Raw genomic sequence first — 15998 nt, forward strand, 5'->3', positions numbered from 1 at the left:
AGTTAGCAATTGAATCACCAATAAAACCAGCTCCTGAACTGTAATGAAATTTAATAACTACTGTGCCTAACCTGCTTCTCCCGTGTTGCAAAAAAGTTGCCAATAAAAACGCGATCATATCTTACTAAAACATAGCCAGAAGATTTCCTACGCAGCCAAATATTTTGTCTGAAATCAACAAGCTTCGCAAAAAAATATTTGGTAAAAGTTTGGAAACCCTGTCGTAGCGTCTAAAAATTTCAGCATTGAAGCAATCAAAGAGTAACAATCAGGAAAGCATTGACAAACAATACAAAAATGCATCAAGAATTCAAATTTCTGAAATGTATAACTCAATGAGAAATCTTGAAACCTCAAAATTTTGTATTATTAGAAACATCTGGTAAATGCAAAAAACATTCTAAAATTTCATGATTTACAAAAACTGACCGGGCTATTAGTTGTCACGACAAAACAATTGCAACAAGTCAAAACTCCGAAAAAAACATTACGACTCGAAACATACATTGGGAAAGGATAAGATTGATATAAAGATCTTAAGAAATAGAACTGAATTATAAAAGAAGTAAATTAAAATATAGAAAAGCTTTTTGTTTTGGCCTCCAATGATTTCAAAAAATTTAACAAATACTTTAGGATTAACCTTTGGAGATATCTTTGTTATAATGAATTGAACTATTGCACACTGGAATTTGTTAGGCATGAAACGAAATGAGGAAACGAAACAAAAAATTCAAAAATAAAAACTACGCCCACAGAAATATCAGTAATTTCAAGCATGGAGTTCAAAATAATTAATAAAATCACGAACGGTCCAAAATTTTATTCAATTTCAAATATCAAACGCCAAAAAAAGCAATCGAATAATTAACAGCAGGACTGACGATAATTATTAGAAGGATCGACGCTGCCGGACGACAAAAAAATAAGATGCCTGACGGTTAAAAAAAGTCTTATTGTCGCCGATCCTGCTATTCATTAAAGTCAGTCCTGCTATTAATTATTTTATTCCTTCTTTTTCGTTTTTGATATTTGAAATTACATGAAATTTTGAATCATTTGAAATTTTGTCAATTATTGTGACATTTTCTCATGTCTTGTCATGTTTTTAATTAGCGAAATCTGATTTTCCGTAAGAATTGATAAAAACTGGATAGAAAACCGGCAAAATTGGACTAGTATGTTTACAATCCTATAACATAAATTAAGTAAGGTCGGACAAATTTCTCTCAAACGTCTGGCAAGGCAATCAAATTAGAAGGTTCATAGACCAGAAAAGATTTATGATTCAAAAGCTTCTAACAAGGGAGGGGTTCGAACCAACGAAATCCTGAATAAGAGTACTGGACAGTTACCACTAGGCAACACGGCTATTAACATTCTTTTCTCACAATGGTTATAATTTAGCAACATACTTAATTTCCAAATGCTCGCAATTGCAACCAGTCAGAAAAAAATTAATGTTAAGCAAGAAATCGGCACTCGAGACATGAATCCTAAGAATGTTCAAGAAAACGGCCAATCCAAAATTTTGCTTTAAAAAGAGACAAGTTTACAATAATTGCTTCAAACATCGTTCAAGAAAAATTTGAAAAAATCTCTGACATCAAAACCTTTGCCATATACGCTAATTAGTAAAAAGTCCCCTCGAAGATCCAACAAAAACATACCCGGCAGATTGCCGGAAAATAGCCGCCGTTGATTCCAATAAGCACGATTGGGATTGAAAGAATAGAAGATATTGAAAAAAAAAATTTGTACAAAAACATTTTTTAAGTCCGATTTATTTTGATGGCATTTCGTAGTTGAAGATAACGTACTTCTGTTTCTTAGAGAGAGGCTACAGGGGCTACTATCAATACCAATAAGCATTAGAGATGGTAACTAAGACTTATAGTAACGACGTTCAAATAGCGGGCATCTAAAATTGGGCTTTATGGGTTTATCCCGTTTCTACTTCTGACTTCAATTTTTTATACTGACTCTGTTCATTTCGAATTGCTTTGCTGAGCAACTGATGTTCAAAATCACTTTTAGCAGAATGGGAGAAGAGAGAAACTAGTCTAGAGAAGTCAAAAAGATATCACGCAAAATGTTGAAAAAGCGGCAAAATGAGGTAAAGCGAAAAATTTTTTTATTCGACGAAGTAAAAAAAAAATAGGAGCGCTATAATAGCCGGCTGAGAAGATGAGGCGGCTATTAAAAATAATGAAATTAAAGAGAAAACAGAAAAATGAGAAATATGAGCCCATCTTCGGTTTGAAACGCATTATTACGCTCTCAAAAACAGTGTAATATCAATTTTAGATGGTCAAATAGATTCTAGATGATGCAGCGTCGATCAAAAAACCTGACTACAAGCAACAAAAATTTGACAAAAAACGGCTAAAAACGATTACTCGCATTCTCCATTCTCTCAAGACCTTTTTCATAGTTGAAAAGTCATTAACTCAACGTAGGACATACGCAAAAAAGATTTTTTCGCTCATCAAAAAAGCTCACTCGGCAATTTTACTCACTTTTGCTTGTAGATCAATAATCCGGCTGAACAAATAGAATTTCCGGTTAAAAAACAGCCGGCAGATTGGCGTAAAATAGCCGCGATAGAAGCTTGTGGCCTTCCATGAATTGAAATAACTAAAGGATCAAGATAGACAGATCGACCACCAGTCCTTTAGCCCACTAGACTTTTTGGGTTAGACTCGGACTGTCAATTTTATGACACATAAGGTCTAAAAGGAAAAGGCTATAAGAGCTTTTTCAAAATTGATAATCGAAATCAAAAACTCAAGACTAATACTCAAGAATTAGGGCATATAAACTTGGCACTACTTAGATGCACACCAATGGTTTTTAACTAGTAAAAGTTAATAAAAATGATAAAATAAAATAAGTTCCATAAATGAATTCACAAGTCATTTTTTCAGTGAAGTAAGTCACGCAATTGACCTAAAAGCAGAAATGACGTCACGCACACAAATTTTAACAGCAAAGCAATAGAAGCCACTGAAGTCATTGAAAAAGTCAGGTCATTGAAAATTCCAAGAAGTCAGGTCGTAAGAATAATCGATGGAGACGACGATTTAAAAAAAACATAGCAGGACATGTCTTGAAAAACAATTCGAAGAATTAAATGGAAAACTCAGAAGTACTCTATCTGACCAGCAGATCAGTTGAACAATGCCAAACAAAACAAACAAAATCATCAAAAAACAGAAACAAACAGTCGAACAAACTAAACAGAAATATACTCATTGCTTAAACTCTTGAAGCTTTTAACCTAAGGCAAAATTTTATCCCTTTAAATATAACTGTTTCAAATTAATGTTCAAAACCATTTTTTGTTTCTGGACTCGGGCAAGTATCATCTCTGCAAGACCTGAAAAAAATTCGTTGGCCCTTGAAGATCGATTAACTCAAAAATGACCAAAAAACTTTTAAAGGTAATTGTAAAATTTAATTAAATGTTGCTGAAAATCGTGATATTAATATTTTCAGAGATCTCTGTGTCGTTAGAGGCTATCCAGCAACCCAAATCGAACCCTTAAAAAACTCATTGGCTCAAAGATCGATAGGAAATAACTTTGAAAAAATTTCAAATTCCAAAAAACAGAAATTCGTTCTATTAAAATGTTGAAAACCATTCAATTGCCCCTTAGCAACCATTTAAAAACACATATTCAAACCCTGGATGAGGTTGTCCGAATACTGAGGCCAGAAAAACTGAATAAAAGACAAATCGTTTGAAAAAACTTGAAAATTATTGCAAATTTTATCAAAAAATTTTTAAAATTCGAAAGGTTAAACTGTTGAAAACAAATCCATTGAAAATAACAACCATGCAATAACTTTTTATCAGCCCCTGGAACTGGTTTTATGGCACTTGACGAAGACAAAAACTGTCAAAAACCTTAGGAAACTTTAAAAAAAATAGCAGATTTTATAAAAAAAAATGCTAAAACTCGAGACATTAAACTGTTGAAAACCAAGACATTGTTACCAGAAACTATGCAGTGCCTTATTATCAAAACTTAAAGGAGAATCCTTGGTCCCTGAAGCTTGAAAATGACCAAAATTTTTGAAAAACGAAAAAAAATTGCAAAAATCAGTATCATTTTGCTTGTTTGTTTGTAGTACCAAAACATATAGCCAATAAAATGGTCATAACAGGTAATTTTGTCTCGCAAAAAGGCCTTCATCAACTTTTAAAAACTTCAACCTAAGACTAATAAAACAAAAAACTGGACAAAATAAACATAGCCGGCAAATTGCCGGAAAATAGACGCGATAGACGCTTGTGGCCTTCCATGAATTGAAACACCTAAAGAAATAAGATAGACAGATCGACCACCAGTCCTTTAGACAATAGACAATTACACTTTTTAGGTTAGATTCGGACTGTCAATTTTTTGACATATACAGTCTATAGGGAAAAAGCGCTAAGAGAGTTTATTCAAAATTGATATTCGAAATCAAAAGCTCAAGACTAATACTCAAGAACTAGGGATATAAGTTTGGCACTACTTAGATGCAAACTATTTTATGTTCATAAAAATTAAAGTTCCATAAGTGAGTTCAGAAGTCATTTTTGTGGGTGAGGTAAGTCACGCAATTGACCTAAAAGCAGAAATGACGTCAGACACACAAATTTTAACTGCAAAGCAATAAAAGTCACTGAAGTCAACTCCAAGAAGTCAATTCCAAGAATTCAGGTCCTAAGAATCATCGATGGAGACGACGAATTAAAAAAAACAACGATGTCCCCAATAATAGCCGCTATCGCTTCGCGGCTATTAATCACAAAAAAACATGAAAAATTGCACCATTTTGAGCCCAAAAACTCCTAAAAAATGACCTTTTAACTTTCAATTAAGGCCATCCCAGCAGCTGCACCACTCTAAGCACTTCAAGGACTACTAAATTCCACGTTGGGCCTCTAATGAAACTTAATGCCCGCTGGGCTTTACCTGTTTATCCCATTTTGAAAGATGAAAGTCATTGAAAAATGTGTGAACACATTTTAAAAAAGACAGCGCCCCAATACAATTCAAATTCTTTGAATTGTAAAAAACCACAATGTTCCCAATAATCGCCGCTATCGCTTCGCGGCTATTAAAAACTCAATAATCATCTTCGAGAACCAAGACTCATCTTCGAACACAAATTCTACGGATGTTTTAAAAAAACTAAGATGTCAATAATAGCATCGCTATTGCTTCCCTGCTATTGAAGATAATGAGAGAAATCTGACCTGTCTTCTTCGACCAAAGCTTTCCACGACTGCGCCGAGCATGTTCTGGTATCGGCTACTATTCTTTGCAGAGCTGCCAGTTTACTCTCCAGTACTTGTTCCCTGTGAGACGCTTCCTCCAGATACTTCTGCAGCTGGTAGAGGTCTTGGGTGGGAATTGGAAGACCAGACGAAAACTAAAATGGTTCACACTCAACCTCAATCGATCAGTTATGGCTCCGGCTTTTCGAAATGTGCTACAAAAAAGCGACTTTCAATTTTCGGATCAAAAATAAACTCATGTCAAAACTCAGCATATCCTGAACAGGGTATCGTACTTTACTTACAGGGTAAGGATAAAGATAACATCTAACTTGTAAATTTTAAGATTGAAGTATCATCAGTAGCTGTTTTTAATATGCCTAGCTACTTAAATAACATACCAAAATCTGGTTGTTGCTCCCTGGTGAGCACCTGAAACATGTCTATTATTAACAACACTGAAGCGCGAAATAACCCTGCTCTACAAAAAACTAACTTACACAGGCTTGGCTTCTGATCCATCTGGGTGGTAGAGGTAAACTACTCCGATGATGCATCCATGCGTCACAGAAACTAAATACATTTGTAATAGCAAGATGGCTCGCGCGAGTCTGTGTGCAGCACATTATGTTCCAACATGACTATGAAAGTTGCAAAAAAACCTTTAATTTCTGTCAGAGAAACCGTTGGGAGTAACCGAAAGCAGCTTATATGCATTGGAGAAAATTAATTGTACCGTTTGAACCAAAAAATGCCGTCTTTTCTCGGCAGAAAAAAAAACGAAAACTCCTTAGCACATTCTAGAAAGATAAGTGTAGTAAAATTTGAGAGAGAGAAATAGACAAATCATACAAACACACACACAAAGAAAATCACACATAACCAAACACCAAAAGACTTTTAAAAAATTTCCTTTTTGGCCAGTGACCTTGCTCGCTACGTTCAATTGGGTAGTCTTCGTTTTTTTTAATAATTACATGTGGACTGGTTAAGGCAATTGTGTCGTAATTATAATTTTGGCGCTAAACTTGTAAAATTCAGCCAGTTTTGATGTCTCATGAGCATAATGGAAACAATCTTTTTTGGTTACCAACAATGTTACAAAAAACATTTAAAGGAACTAACACTTTCTCTCTCTCTCTTTTAAGCACACATGCCATGCAAATCACACAAACACGACACACACACACAATTAAAAACCTAAAACAAATAAAAACTTTTCTAAATTTTGCTTTTGGCAACTGATCTTCGCCATTCATCGAATCGTTCATTCATGTCGAGTTTGTTTTTTCTGGAAAAGTAGTTCTGGATCTCTTGAGGCAACTGTATTGGTAAGTATAAAATTAACACTAAATTGAAATCAAATTTCTTTGAAAATGTTCCAAAAAATTTGTCATTTTTGATGTATCGCGAGCATAATGAACCAATTCGTTTCCTGTTCAAAACCTAACAGATTTATTACCAGCTAGATAAAAAAAACACAATCGTAGTCATTAACACAATTAAAACCACAATTTGTAGCGAATGTTTGAAAAAATTATTTTTTTTAAGATTTAGGACGAATTTTACACTCTGCTTCTACTTTTGTATAACAATTGAAAGAACTAACTCTCATAATAATTCTTTTTTTCTCTCCTACACACACATACTGCACACATTACAGAAACGCATTCACATACATACACCCACACAAACGAACAAAAGTTAGAAAATCCCGGAAACTTTTCTTAAATTGTGTTTTTAGCAGCCTATTTTTACCCATGGTTCACATCATGGGTAAAACATCATGGGTAAAACATAATTAAAACCACAATTTGTAGCGAATGTTTGAAAAAATTATTTTTTTTTAAGATTTCGGACAAATTTTGCACTCTGCTTCTACTTTTGTATAACAATTGAAAGAACTAACTCTCATAATATTTTTTTTCTCTCCTACACATACATACTGCACACATTACAGAAATGCATTCACATACATACACCAACACAAACGAACACAAAATTAGAAAATCCCGAAAACTTTTCTTAAATTGTGTTTTTGGCAGCTTATTTTTACCCATGGTTCACATCATTCATTCACATCAATCTGGAGAAGTAGTTGTGGACATCTTGAGTCAACTGTATCGGTAATTGCAAAACTAACACTAAATTGAAATTAACTTTCTTACAAGTTTTTTTTAAAATGTTTTTGTCATTTTTGAAGTACAATGAACATAATGAGCTAATTCATCTTTTGCTCAAAACATCTCAGACGTAATACTAGCTATATTTAAAAACACAATTTTAGTTATCAACCTATTTAAAACCGCAATTTGTAGCGAGTAACAGAAAATTATAATTTTCTAAGATTTCTGACAATTTTTTCACTCTTTTTCTACTTGTGTTCAACATTTGAAGGAATTAACTCTCTTTCTCTCGCTCTCCTACACAACACATACCGCACATTTTAAAAAGGCATTCACATACAAACCCACAAACGCACGCTCACACAATTAGAAAAACCCCGATCGAACTATTTAGGTTTTCAACTTATTTAAAACCGCTATTTATAGCAAATACTAGTTCAATTCTTAATATTTCAGTCATCTTTTGCGCTCTGCCTTTAGACGTCTAAGATGTAAGAGAACGTTAAAAGCTGTCCTTAAAAGCCCCTAATTAGAAGCAGTGAATAAAATTGCTTATCAGAGAACTTTATGCTTTATGTTTTGACCTCTTCAGTCTTCGGAGAATTGTTAAAGAAATAAAAAACTTCATGTGAACTAAAAAAGAACTTTTTTTCATCATTCAAAAACGCTTTTCCTTTATTTAAATCAGGACTTTCACAATCAGTAAAGTATTTAACTTTCCAATTAAAAGAAACGCTCACAGTCCCGAAAAATGAAAATCGAAGAGAACGTTCAAAATACAGAACGCGAAAACAATTTTCCAAATTTTTTTTTAAAAAAGTTGAACATTTGTATTAAGTTTTTCCACCTAGCGATCAAAAGACTCTCTAACTCTTAATCATTTTCTATTGCATTATACTAGAGGAAGTTAGTTCGAAAGATCTGATCTGACAATATAAGGAATACAAATAATTTTTACTTTTCAAATAATTTGGTTGGTTTGATGTGCATTCCACGAAACCATTTTTTACCTATCCGCGGTCTTGAAAAAACTAAAATGATTAATTCTGTTTGCGGGAGCTCTAATCAATGGCAGCCTGCTTCAGTAGGGAGGGGGGCTTCAAATAGGGGGGGGGGTGCTTCAGTCGGGTGGGGGATGTGGTTTTCAAATAACTACATTAGAGGTTAACATACCACTATTAAGATTTAAAGTAAAAAATGGCACTAGTTTCGGTGCACTTTTCAGTTGACTTTTAGTATTGAATTGCCGCCAATTGAGTTCAGCTGCTTGAAATTGTGATTGAGAGGGCGTAAAAGTCACTCGAAAAATCCAAAACGGTCAAGCAAAATTTTGTCATAAAAATTGTCATAATTTTAAATTTTTAAACTTGATTTTGCTATTTTGAGAGCTCTAAATTGCCTGAAGTCTTCTATTTTCCCAAAATCTGTTCTATGCAGAGATACATTGGTTCTTACAATAGTTTTCAAGCGGAAAACAGAAAGATGGGAAACTTTCATTGAACAAAATTTTGAGAAAAGAAAAATGATTTTCCTTCAAAGTTTTTGGTCAAATCGTTAGTTTTAGGGGTCAAACTGTAAAGAATTACTCGTGACAATCAAAACTCCCTTCAACCTAACTAATTTTACAAATTTCTCCGCTTGTTAATTTCTTTTTCTTGTATATTTTAATTCTTGTTAATTTTCTTGTAAATTTTAAAGCGATCTCTCACAATTTTTTTCCTTTTTGGATTTTTCCTTCAAAATTTTGAAGTGTTCCCCATTTTTTCAAATTTCTGAGAATTGTTTATATTAGTTATAAAAATCCTGAGGGCTCTAGTGAAAATTTGACTGAAGAAAAAAGCAAGCCTCGCATATGTATTCCCCCATTCCAAAAAACGGAACAATAAGTAAGCTCACATGATTAGAGCTCCAACTTATCCTACCTCCATTTCGTTGATTTTCCACTACATCTACACCAAACTGAATAAGATCTTCATGATAAATTTCCTTTGGCGGACTCTCTTCACTGCCTTTGTTTAATCTTTGGTTAGCAACGAAGGTTCCATTTGCACTTTTGGTATCCTGAACCCAAAACTAAAAACAACAAAGGATTAATTATATCAGCGACTGAGACCTTTTTGAAAATCTAATTGATGACGAAGAGCAATCAAAAAAGTTACCTGGCCATGCTCATACCATACGATACCATGGTTCCTCGATAAGACTTTGCAGTCAAATATGAGATTATTTGAAGCTGGTTTCACTCTACCCACAGATCTGCCAACTTTTTGAGGCTCTGTTAGATGAACAATGCGCTCTTGAAACGGATGACTATTTCCTTTGCTAGAGAATACCAGCTTCGGTGTTGCAGTGCCCGGCTGCTGACTCATATCTAAATTAACTGCTAGGACACTAGATCTAACATTACACACCTAAAACATTCCAAACGTAAAGAACTAAAACATTTCAATAGATAGAGTCAAGGACAAGTTTAAATACTTTAAATACTTTCATTCGATTGTTAAACCTGACGAAATCAATTTGAATTTTAATTCTTAATTAAAATTCTTCTTCTCTAAAGAACTAAACTAAACAATAAAAAACGAATTCATTCACTAGTTTAAATTTTTTTAAGGGTCAATTAAAAGAATGCCTCTCCTCTTAAACGGTATCCGGTTAACTCGGGGGCGCCAAGTCAACTACAAAAAGAGGTCAATTAAAAGAAAGCCCCTCCCCTAAAAGGGTAGTCGGTCAATTCGGGGGCAGCCAGTCAACTCCTATGTGTATTTATAAATCCTGACAGTAGTCAAGCATCAGATGAAAAGATAGAGAAATTAAAGCATCAGAATTATAATCAAAACAGATATGGTAAATAGCAATCAAGGTATAATGTGTAGTGATTTTGAATCAAGATTCGAAAAATATAGAACATTTAGGGCAACAGCCTCCCTTTCTCTAGTGTTTCCTTTTGACGCTTCTACTACAGGGCTCCGGCGCATGGAGCGTGCGCCGCGGAGGCAGAGTAGGAACCTACGCAAAAGAGCGAAACTTATTTTTTGTCCTTATTAACGTGATCACGTCCGAATATGAATCTTCTATCTTTTCGCTGATCCTGGAAACCAATCTCTGTACGGCTTTTGATGCAGAAGGACCAGCTCATGTACATTAGAAGATTAATGGAGAGAAGGTGGCTTTATAGACTTCGACTATTCTTTGCTCGTATTTCAGCTTCTTGATGGAATCGTGATAATTGTAGGACTCCGGTATGCTTCTCGGGCTACTTTTCACATACGGATTACACACTTTCACATCAAAGAACGTTCTGCTGAAACGTCAGTCAAATAAGCTATTAGCTTTGATATCTAGTCGAGCGTCGTCATCATTAGTGGTAGTTCCATTTGCGAAGGTTTCTCCTTGCAAAGAGTGAAGAGAGGACTATGCTTTGACATCACTGCAAAACTCATTGAGCAGGTTGGCAAAACAGTCACAACTGTCATTGGGTCTTATGTGTGCATAGCCTTTTGGACAATGAAGAGCATACGCTATATTAAAACTTTTCTCCACATGCGCATTTTGATGGCAATTTTAAGGGATCCCCCATCCATATCTCAGTGCAATTCCATCTCAAATAAACTCCCCCTTGGTTAAATCAAAATGATATCTTTTCAAGATATGGAAGTGGGTTTAGCCGGCATGATGCTCTTTTTTCCATAGCGAAATCCAGAGAAAATGCCTTTGCTCATTGATGAGATCTTTGGTTGCCAAAGATTTTGTTTCAGCTTGTTCCTGTTTTTATTTTTTTTTGATTTGCCGAAGGATTTTTTCCCAGTGAAACTGTGCAGTTTTATCGTTATGATTCTGTAACGGCTCACAATTTCGGATAGATCTTTCCTATTCGTTTGACCTGACTTCAGGAAGAAGAATGCATGGGCCACCGTCTTTAACCGGAAGAAGGAAAACCTTCCGGTAGCTGTCATTGCAAGAGTGATTGTTCAGCATTAAAGGTAAAGATTTTTATCAATAATCCAATCCCTCAGCACACGGAGTTTGGAGTACTCCTTGCAATAGAAATCAATTTATGTTGCTGTCCGTTTGTAAATGATTTGTACACATTCTGAGGGGACACCTTACTATGTAAACACCTTTTGCGAGCTTCTCGAGCTTGTTAGAGTTAATTATTGACTTTTATTTTAGAAAATTGTTGCAGCTATTATCAGAAGCAATAACTGAAACTCGATGACCTTCAAAAACATTAACATATAATCTCGAAAAAAATTTTGTATGCCTTCAGAAAGAACTTTGCCTTCAGGTTTTGTAAAGAGATGACATTTGAGCACATTATAACAAATGAATCGTCATGTTTAAAGAACCTATCTGGCACAATTCGTAACGATTCAAGGCTACCGGCCATATTACCGTCATCTACGTAACATTTATGAGTCAAACTTTGGTCTTCAAGCTTGTCGGTGAGAGGAAGTGTATTCACTCCGTGCATTTTCATGGCTACTGTATCACTCTGTGTTGTACTTCCTGAGACTTGGTTACTCTTTTACCAATGAGAAGGTCTGGCGGGGTCTTATAAGAGCTTCTGCTTGTTGTATAAATTTCGGAACAGAGCTTTCTGATGTTTTTCAGTGCCAGATATCTTTTCAAGCTATTAACCTTGTTCCTGGCATCAATCAGAAGGATCCCTTCTTTACGACTTTCAAAAAAGCGTCGCCAAGCTGCATGGACAGCACGTTCGGCTCACCTCGTTTGTCCAGGGCACATGGATACGTTTCCACCAAGTAATGGGAGATCTGTTCTAACGCACTTCTTTGAACTCCTGCCTAAAATTTGTTATAAGACCTCGCCAATGCCAATTGGTGGAAACTCAGGGCATCTACCTAATACAATCAGACAAGAGTCGTTATAAGAATTCAAGAAATTTAGTTCTTTGGTGGCCTTTCTGATTGCAAACTTGGACACTGTTTTGCAGAGATTGATTGAGGAAGAAATTTGTGTCAAAAGTTGTCTCCATTCCCGGCATCAAGACCAGATGGGCCATGGCTGTCATTTGTTTTCACTTCGGCGCGTTTTATTTCAGAGCCAATAATTTTTTTTAAAAATAGAAGAATGGATCGGTAAATCCCAGTTTTTCAGATCGGTTACTACGTACTTAAGATTGAGTATGGTAAAAGCTTCAGCACGGTCTTGTTTTTTCATTGGTAAGATTTTTCTGGTAAAAAAAGAAGAATAAGATGTTGATAGCACACCATCATTGCATAGTCTGAAAGAAATCGTAAAGCATTCGATATCTTACCAGACACCATTTGTTTGTCAAAAGGTTTTAAATTCATCGGCTTCTCATTTTCTATTAAAATTCTGTAAACGCTCTTGAAGTTCCTTTACGTCAACGAACGGGTCGTCGAACTTGAAACTTATCCACAGATCGAGCCTTCTAGACAAGATTTCAAGGTTTTTTTTTTATTGAAGCAACATTTTAACTGGATGAGCTTGCGAGAAATAAATGCGGCATTATCAATGTTCAAATTACAGCGCATTCAGTCTGATGCCCATCATCAAGCGTCCTAAGGAGGATGATGTTCATAAAATCGGAAAATTTGGAGACTACTTTTTTGCTAATGGTAAAGACGATTGGTTTCCAGTGAACTTTTCCGTAGAGTTTTTGCTTGTTCTTATAAAAAATTCTTAACATATATCGCATGTTTCCGGTGGTGCCTCGACTGAGGTTGTGGGGCTCTATTTAGCTGTTTCTTGAGGGTCAATTCTTCCATGTTCAATGCAGTGTTCGCAAATGAAGTTTGGATAGTGATTGTTCTGAGTTGAAAGGCCGCTGCATCAGGTTAGCTCCGGAATTTGAATGTAAGGTTGCTCCGACTGCGATGTCTTCAATGTTTTTTGTCCTTGATGTAGCAATTATTAAATCTTGAGCACTCCAGGGCAAGATCTGTGCAGCAAACTGTCTCATCACCTGCAAAGATATGAAGCAGTATTGTCTAGGTCATGCATGTACAATCAGCTTCAAATCATGCACAAACACAGGAGCACACTCACAAATACACAGCATACACATAGATATTTTCAAATACAATATGATGTAAGCATGTGCAAAAAACGTATTACCTGGTGGTCATTTCCTCCCGGTTTGACGACAGACCCAGAGAAGAGAGCACACAAAACCCGGGGATCGTAGACACCACCAACAGCATGCAGGACCACTGAGAGAACACAAAGAGCAGGGCAAAACCTGACAAGCCTGTTTCTTATATCCCTTATGGGCGCTAAAACACAAACAAGGAAATCAAAAGCTTAACGTATCTATTTATTAAGTTTATTACAACAATTAGGCTACTATATACTTTTATATAGTCTGACAGTAGTTAACATTGAGTTAGCATCAAGCGCATTTTATAAAGAACAGCATGTAGAAAAATGTAAGACACAATCGAAATTAATGAGGGGTTGATTAAATCAAGGAAAAGTACCATAGTTGAGAAGGACTGCACAGTTGGAGTAGCAATCTCCCCTCCTCAACAATGATTCCAGCCGATGCTTCAACGGTCCCCTGTAAGCGAAGCTTCTCTTGGTCCTTATGCATGTGATATCAGCAAAAGAACCCTCATTTTTCTCGCTCAGCTTCCCTGTGACGCGTTTCAAAAAATATATAAAAAGGACCGTGTACACCATCCGGCAACTATGAATGTAGGTCGGAACATCGGGGATGACGAGTAGCACTTAGCCGGATGCTGCACTCCAAGCTGTTCCCCTCCAGACAGTGTAAAGACGGCCCAGTCAAAAAAATAACTAACAAGTGGAGAGGAGAGCAGCAAGAAACTGGTAAGGAAGGACTAAAATAAAAATAGGATATCAAGGAATGAGCAAAGGAATAAAGTTAAGCAGCCATACACTCAGTGCAGCCTTCCCTCCTCCACAACGGCGCTAATCGAAGTCTCACTGAGAACACGAGGCTTGAGGGCACGACATCCCCTCAAGCAGAGAACACAGCTCCTCAGAAGTGCGAAGCTGATTTTCGTTCGGATGTAGCTTATAGTGTCGGCGTACAGCTCTCCGCGTTTTTCGCTGATCTTGGTTGCGATTTGTTTCATAACGCACGAAGCTGATGGCGACTGAAATTTTGGCTATCTGGACATCGTGGCAGACGTCATCCATCAGGTGACGTCTGCCACGTCATACGCCTTTGGCACAGTGAAGGGCTTGGGTGAGGCTAAATTCTATCCCGTATGGGCATATAGCTGGCGTGTTCTTCGCTTCCCAGGTGTAGCAAATTGCTATTCCATCGCGGAACTCAGTCTTCGTGAGGCCGAAACCATGTTTTGATAACGGAAGCGCGTTAAGCCAGCTAGATACTTCTTTCTCCGAGGTCAGCTGGATGGTATACTTCATTTCTGGTAGACTGTTTTCGATTTTTTTTAGATGAGTTCACGTTGCATGTCTGCTTTCTGTCTGAGACTGATCTTGGTTTGTTCTAATTCACATTGTTGAATTTCGAATGAATCATTATTAAATGACGCCAACGGAGTTGAGAGTTCAATTGATTTCTCAAGATTTTTATGAAGATCTTGTGGGAGGGCGATGTTAAGCCCACCCATTCTGAGAGGGAGAGGGATTATCTCTTTGCCGCCGATGTTCGGTATGACTCGGCCAAGCCGCTCCTCTACCTTGTCCAGAACCCCGTCCATGGAGGGTGTAGTAGGCGAGGAAGCTCAACTTCTGTTAAACCCCCTTCGTCAAACATGCATAGGCATTCTGGGGAGAGGTGAGAGCAAATTGACCAAGTCTGTCCAAACTTTGTGTGTTTAATTTCTGCATATTTCAGGAAATTTTTACTGGCCTCAGAGCTACCTATTACTGATCACAGGACTCGAGCGCCCTGGGTGATTTCCACATTTGTGCCAGCAAACTCAGTTGATGCTTAGCGCACGCCTCCTGGCTTAATTATCAACTGACACTTCGGAGGATTGACAAGATATCCGTACTTGGGACCAAGTTGAGTGAGCTTGTCGAAGAGTGCCCTGATATCTTTCCACTTACCGACGACGCTACCATCATCAGCATTCCATATTTGTGTCAAGGAGTCATTGAGAAGTCTTGATATTAGGGGTAGGATTGCAAATCCATACATTGCCATAACCTTCCTGAGACAGAATGGTCGACTTACCGATGTAGAGATGAGACGGATGGCTATAGGAATTCTGTAAGGCAACATGCAATGATGGGCAGAAGGCTTTCACGTTCTCTAGTGCTGTTCGTCTATTGAGCACATTAAATGCGTTTTTGGCATCAATTAGCAGAATTGCTTCGTTTTCGGGATCATCAAAACTGGCGAAGCAAATGTATGGCATGTTCTATGCCGCATTTCTGGCCCAGGCACAGCTGCATGTTTCCACCGAGGGATGTTAGATCTTGCCTGATGCAGTCGACGATTATGCGTCCGGTGATGCGACGCATTATTTCACCAATAGCAATAGGTCTCACACCTAGACATTTATCCAGAGCCACTAGTCGACAACCATTGTATGCAATCAAATCATCTGGTTGTATTATGGACGTGGCCAGCCTCTTAGCAAACTTGGCAACAAGCTTGCACAGGTTCGTGG

At 36.8% G+C, this 15998-nt stretch overlaps 1 protein-coding gene across 2 annotated transcripts in view; it reads right to left on the bottom strand.

The window, feature by feature from the left end:
• Positions 1 to 9828, bottom strand: part of LOC142339425 (uncharacterized) — a 142345-nt gene extending 132517 nt beyond the window's left edge. For both annotated transcript variants that reach the window (XM_075389449.1, XM_075389448.1), the window contains exons 1-5: positions 9558 to 9828; positions 9321 to 9471; positions 5773 to 5845; positions 5674 to 5704; positions 5252 to 5427 (exon numbers count right to left, since the gene is read on the bottom strand). In XM_075389449.1, the coding sequence (XP_075245564.1) occupies positions 5252 to 5427; positions 5674 to 5704; positions 5773 to 5845; positions 9321 to 9471; positions 9558 to 9767 (641 nt within the window). In that variant the 5' untranslated portion in view covers positions 9768 to 9828. The remainder of the gene's footprint in view (positions 1 to 5251; positions 5428 to 5673; positions 5705 to 5772; positions 5846 to 9320; positions 9472 to 9557) is intronic.
• Positions 9829 to 15998: the final 6170 nt, after the last annotated feature.

Source organism: Convolutriloba macropyga, chromosome 5, assembly GCF_964194025.1.
Source record: "Convolutriloba macropyga chromosome 5, txConMacr16.3, whole genome shotgun sequence".
NCBI lineage: Eukaryota > Metazoa > Xenacoelomorpha > Acoela > Convolutidae > Convolutriloba > Convolutriloba macropyga.